General features: G+C 37.7%; 1 protein-coding gene across 1 annotated transcript in view; it reads left to right on the top strand.

Annotated features, from left to right (window-relative positions):
- The window catches only part of SP4 (Sp4 transcription factor), an 81,445-nt gene that overhangs the window by 63,978 nt on the left and 11,475 nt on the right, over positions 1 to 5,992 (top strand). The window contains exon 5 of the mRNA XM_006832224.1: positions 1,283 to 1,482. Within this exon, the coding sequence (XP_006832287.1) occupies positions 1,283 to 1,482 (200 nt within the window). The remainder of the gene's footprint in view (positions 1 to 1,282; positions 1,483 to 5,992) is intronic.

Here is a 5,992-nt window from a genome sequence, read left to right as displayed (position 1 = left end):
TTTTTATTGTGAATTGAGTGAAGTTTTACAGATAAGATCATCAGTTTTACATTCAACAAATCATACACTTAGTTTCATGATTGCAATCCGTCCCATGGTACAACAGTTATGCTACTTCCTCCCTGTGGCTCCAGTTTCCCTTCTACCCACCTTCCATCCCTTCTCACCATTGTCCTTAGGTCCATGTTGCCCCTTAGATTTTGAATGAATGAGCGTGTCTTACTTGTGTCGTTGTTTCCCCTATATACCTATATACTGCTAGGCTGAAAGAGCATGTGTTCCTTTCCAAACCAGAAGCCACATCCTCAGGTTCTTCAAGTCTTTTCTTGACTAGTAAGCCTGGTCCTTTTTTTCAATGAATTTGAGTTTTGTTCCATACATTATGCCGCTTTGCCCAGGACTTTCTAATGTGATCCTGTTCAGCTCTATTGGTAGTGGTATCTGGGCAACATCTAGTTCTTCTGATCTCAAGTTCGTAGAGATTGATGTTCCATTTGTCTGTTGGACAAGTTGATTCCAGACATCTTCAATTCTCATCGCATGGAGAGACCAATAAGTGTACCTTACATGGTCCCTCATGAGCTTTTAATATCCAGACACTAGTCACCAAAGTAGGAAGGAAACATTGTCTTTATGTACTATATTGTACTATGGAGTCCTGGTGTGGTGCTGTGGGTTAATGTGCTAGACTGTAAAGTCAGCTTGAACCTCAAGGTCAGCAGTTCACCAGCCACCCCTGGGAAACCCTATACAAGGTCACTATGGGTCAGAACTAAGTCAATGGCAATTAGTAACAACAATACAATGTTGTACTAATTGACCATAGTGTTCTTTGAAACTATGGTCCTGAGCCCCCCAGGCTCAGAGATGTTTGATAAGCATCTAAGAATTTGTCATCATTTTGGCCACTGTATGCACCACCACATTTGCAGTGGTGTTTGAATGAAAGGTAAATACTCATGTACCGATTTTAGAGGAGAATTTTTAAATTCTTTGAATAACTTACAGAAATTCTTTCTCAAAGTCAGAGCCTACCAGGGAAAGAATATGACTTATAAACTAGATCATAATCTCTCAAAGATTAACACATTTTTTCAGTAGTTTAGAGTACAGACCTGTTTAATTTTATTAATAAAAATTTTCTTATTTGTGACAACATGATTCTTAAAAATCATGTTTCTGGAAATCATCTTTATTTCCCTTGATTCTCTTTTATTTGCTTTTATATGCCTTAGCTTGGTGTTTGGTAGTGTCATTGATGTTTGGTTTTTGTTTTTGTTAGAGGCAGTAATGAACCAGGAAAAAAGAAACAACATATCTGTCATATTGAAGGATGTGGAAAAGTGTATGGCAAAACGTCTCACCTACGAGCACATCTTCGCTGGCATACTGGAGAAAGACCTTTTGTATGCAACTGGATGTTTTGTGGCAAAAGGTTCACAAGGAGTGATGAGCTTCAAAGACATAGAAGAACTCATACAGGTCAGTTACTTATTTTCGGAGTTTTACTTGGAGTTTTGTTGTGGCGTTGTGGGCTAATGCATCAGACTGCAAGCTTGTTTGAACTGCAAGGTCGGTGGTTCAAGCTCACCAGCTGCTCCTTGAAAACCCTATACAGGGTCGCTATGGGTCGGAATCAACTCGACAGCACTTAACAACAGCAACAACTTTTTATTTACACTTAATTTTTTCAATATATTTAGCTGTCATATTGGAAATAAGCAAATTAAGGGGAAATAATTCACTCTAGTCATTACATTCTATATTATCTATAGTAAAACTTTGCTCGCATGGAATATCAAAGATATTGTCCAATGATTTCTGTATTCCTTTGGGTCACTTTTCTTTAGAATGGGCATAAATATGGATCTCTTCCAATCAGTTGGCCAGATAGTTGTCTGCCAAATTTCTTGGCAGAGATGAGTGAGTGCCTCTAGTGCTGCGTCACTTTCTTGAAAGATTTCAATTTTTATTCCATGAATTCCTGGTGCCTTGTTCTTTGCCAGTTCCTTCAGTGCACCTTGAACTTCTTCCTTCAGTACCATCAATTCTTGATCATATGCTACCTCTTCAAACAGTTGAACGTCAACCATTTCCTTTTGGTACAGTGACTCTGTGTATTCCTTCCATCTTCTTTTGATGCTTTCTGCATCATTCAGTACTTTGCCCAGCAAATCCTTCAGTAACGAAACTCGAGGTTTGCATTTTTTCTTCAGTTCCCCCAGATTGAGAAATTCTGAGCATGTTCTTCCCTTTTGGTTTTATAACTCCAGATCTTTGCACATTTTGTTGTAATATTTGACTTTGTCTTCTCAACCTGACCTTTGAAATTTTCTTTTCAGCTCTTGTACCTCCTCATTTCTTCCATTTGCTTTAGCATCTCTATGCTGGAGAGCAAGTTTCAGTGTCTCTTCTGACATCCATTTTGACCTTTTCCTTCTTTCTTGTCTTCTTAAAGACTTTTTGGTTTCTTCATGTTTGATGTTCTTGATGTTATCCCACAACTCTTCTGGTCTTCTGTCTTTAGTGTTTAATATATCAAATCTGCTCTTCAGGTGATCTCTAAATTCAGGTGGGATATATTCAAGGTCGTTTTGGCTCTCATGGATTTGTTTTCATTTTCTTTACCTTCAGTTTGAATTTGCATATGAGCAATTGATGGTCTGTTCCTCAATCTCCCCTTGGCCTTGTTTTGGCTGATGATATTGAGCTTTTCCACCGTCTCTTTCCATAGATGTAGTCAGTTTGATTTCTGTGTATTCCATCTGGTGAGGTCTGTACATATAATCATTTCTTATGCTGTCTAAAGAAGGTATTTGAAATGAACAAATCATTTGTTTTACAGAATTCTATCATGCGATCTCCAGCATCATTTCTATCACCAAGGTCATATTTTCCAACTACTGATCCTTTCTTTTTTTTTCTATCCTTTGCATTGCGATCACCAGTAATGATCATTATATCTTGATTGTATGTTTGATCAATTTCAGATTGAAGAAGTTGGTAGAATTCTTCTATTTCATCCTCACTGGCTTTAGTGGTTGGTGCGTAAATTTGAATAATAGTGATATTAACTGGGCTTCCCTGTAGGCACATATAGATAGTATCCTATCACATATAGCATCGTACCTCATGACTGATCTGGATGTGTTCTTTTTGACAATGAATGCAACACCATTCCTCTTCAATTAGTCATTCACGGCATAGTAAACCATGTGGTTGTCAGATTCAAAATTGCCAATATCAGTCCATTTCAGCTCACTAATGCCTAAGATATCGATGTTTATGCATTCCATTTCATTTTTGAAAATTTCCAAGTTTCGTAGATTCATACTTCGTACATTCCATGTTCTGATTATTAATGGATGTTTACAGCTCTGGTAGTGTAATGGTTACTAATCGGGCTGCTAACCTCAAGATCGGCAGTTCAAAACTACCAGCTGCTCCATGGGAGAAAGATGAGGCTTTCTGCTTCTGTAAAGATTTACAGCCTCGGAAACCCTGTGCAGGGTCACTATGAGTTGGAACCAACTCCACACGGTACTTAACAACAACAACAACAGCTATTTCTCTTCATTTTGATATGTGCCTCATCAGCAAATGAAGTTCCTGAGGGCTTTACTCCCACGGGCATTGCTGAAAACAGAGAATACCAGAAAGATGTTTACCTGTGCTTTATTGACTATGCAAAGGCTTTCGATTGTGTGGATCATGACAAGCTATGGACAACTTTGCAATGTTAAGAGTATTCTGAAACACTTAATTGTGCTAATGAGGAATCTACCTGGACCAAGAGGCAGTTGTTTCAACAGAACATGCAAACACTGCAAGGTTTAAAATTAAGAAAAATGTGCGGCATGGTTGTATTCTTTCACCATACTTATTCAATCCATATGCTGAGCAAATAATCCGAGAATTGAGTTATTGAAAGAAGAATCATTAACAACCTGTGGTATGCAGATGATACAACTTTACATGGTAAAAGTGAAGAGGACTTAAAATACTTACTGATCTAGATCAAAGAGCACAGCCATTGATATGGATTTCATCTCAATGTAAAGAAAACAAAAATCCTCACCACATGACCAATAAACAACATTCTTATCAATGGGGAGAAATGATTGAAGTTGTCAAGGACTTCATTCTTTTTGGATCAACTATCAGCACTCATGGAAACAGCAGTCAAGAAATCAAATGATGTATTGCATTAGGCAAATCTGCTGCACAAGACCTTTTTAAAGTGTTGAAAAGCAAAGATGTCAGCTTGAGGACTAAGCTGTGCCTGACCCAAGCCGTGGTATTTTCAGTAACCTCATATGCATGCGAAAACTGGACAGTGTATAAGAAAGATCGTAGAAAAATTGATGCATTTGAGTTATGGTATTGGAAGAATATTGAAAGTACCATGGGCTGCTAAAAGAACAAACAGCTCTGGAAGCAGTGCAGCCAGAGGGCACTTTGGAGGTCAGGATGGACTGATTTCGTCTCTCATACTTCAGATATATTGTCAGGAGGGACCAGTCACTGGAGAAGTATATTATGTTTGGTAAGGTGGAGGGTCAGAAAAAAAGAGGAACACCCCCAGCAAGATGGATTGGCCAAGTGGCAGCATAAGTGGGCTCAAACTTGGCAACAATTGTGAGGTTGGCCCAGGATCGGGCAGTGTTTTGTTCTGTTGGTCACTATGAGTCAGTATTGACTCGACATCCTCTAACAACAATAACAACATCACTAATATCACATGCTGAAGATCAGTTAAAAATGATTACAACAGTGCGTCAATAGAAATCCTAGGCAGGTTCAGAAGAGTTTATGGAATGAGGGACTGTGTGGATCAAAACAAATTATGGATAACATTGTGAAGAATGGAAATTCCAGAACACTTAATTGTGCTTCTAGGAGCATATACACAGACTAAAAGACAGTCATGCTAAAAGAACAAGGGGAACTGCACAGTTTAAAATCAGCGAAGGAAGTTGCTGGGATTTGAATCCTTTTAACATACTTATTCAATCTTCATGTTGAATTTATAATCCAAGAAGCTGGTCTGCATGAAGAACACAGCATCAGGGTTGAAAGAAAGTTCATTAACAACCTGAGATATGTAGATGGCATAACCTTGCTTACTGAAAGTGAAGAGGAATTGAAGTAATTACTTCAATTGGAGATAAAGATCAAAGTCTTCATATTACCTAACACCTTGATGGAATAATTTGCTGAGCCTGTGTGCTCAGAACCATAGTTTAGGGGTCACCATGGTCTATTTACATCACATAGTCCACAAAGACTCTGTTTTGCATCCTACTTTGATGAGTATGTTATGTGATCTTAAAAGTTCATGAGTGGTCATCTGAGGTGCAAATATTTGTCTCCCCTGTCTGAAGGAGAGAAGAGTGATGAAAATTGTAGTCACTTGGAAAGAAAGGAATAGTCTTATAGATTTTTCTCAAAGGACACAGGATGATCATGAGGCTTATTATGAAGTTTTAAGAAAAATTGAAGAATAGTATGTTCATTGTCAAGAGCATTTCAAGATCTATCCTGAAGTATAATGCTGTCAATGATAGGATATATCTGCCTATAAAGAAAACCAGTTAATACAACTATTACTAAAATTTATGCATCAACCAATAATGCCAAAGATTAACAAATTGAAGATTTTTACCAACTTCTGCAGTCTGAAATTGCTCAAATAAACAATCAAAATACATTGATGATTACTGCTGATTGGAATATACAAAGTTGAAACTGGAGAAGGATTGCCACTTGGATAACTTATGCGTTGATGATGGAAATGATGCTGGAAATCACATGATAGAATTTTGTAAGACTAACAACTTACACATTACAACTACCTTTTTTCAACAACATATAAATGGCAGCTATACACTACACTCACTTGGACCTCGCTGGATAGAATACATAAGGACTCAAATTGACTGTATTTGTGGAAAAATACGGTAGAGAAGCTATTATCATTAGTCAGAACAAG

Source organism: Chrysochloris asiatica, unplaced genomic scaffold (assembly GCF_000296735.1).
Source record: "Chrysochloris asiatica unplaced genomic scaffold, ChrAsi1.0 scaffold00006, whole genome shotgun sequence".
NCBI lineage: Eukaryota > Metazoa > Chordata > Mammalia > Afrosoricida > Chrysochloridae > Chrysochloris > Chrysochloris asiatica.
This window is presented reverse-complemented; position numbering and strand designations above follow the sequence as displayed.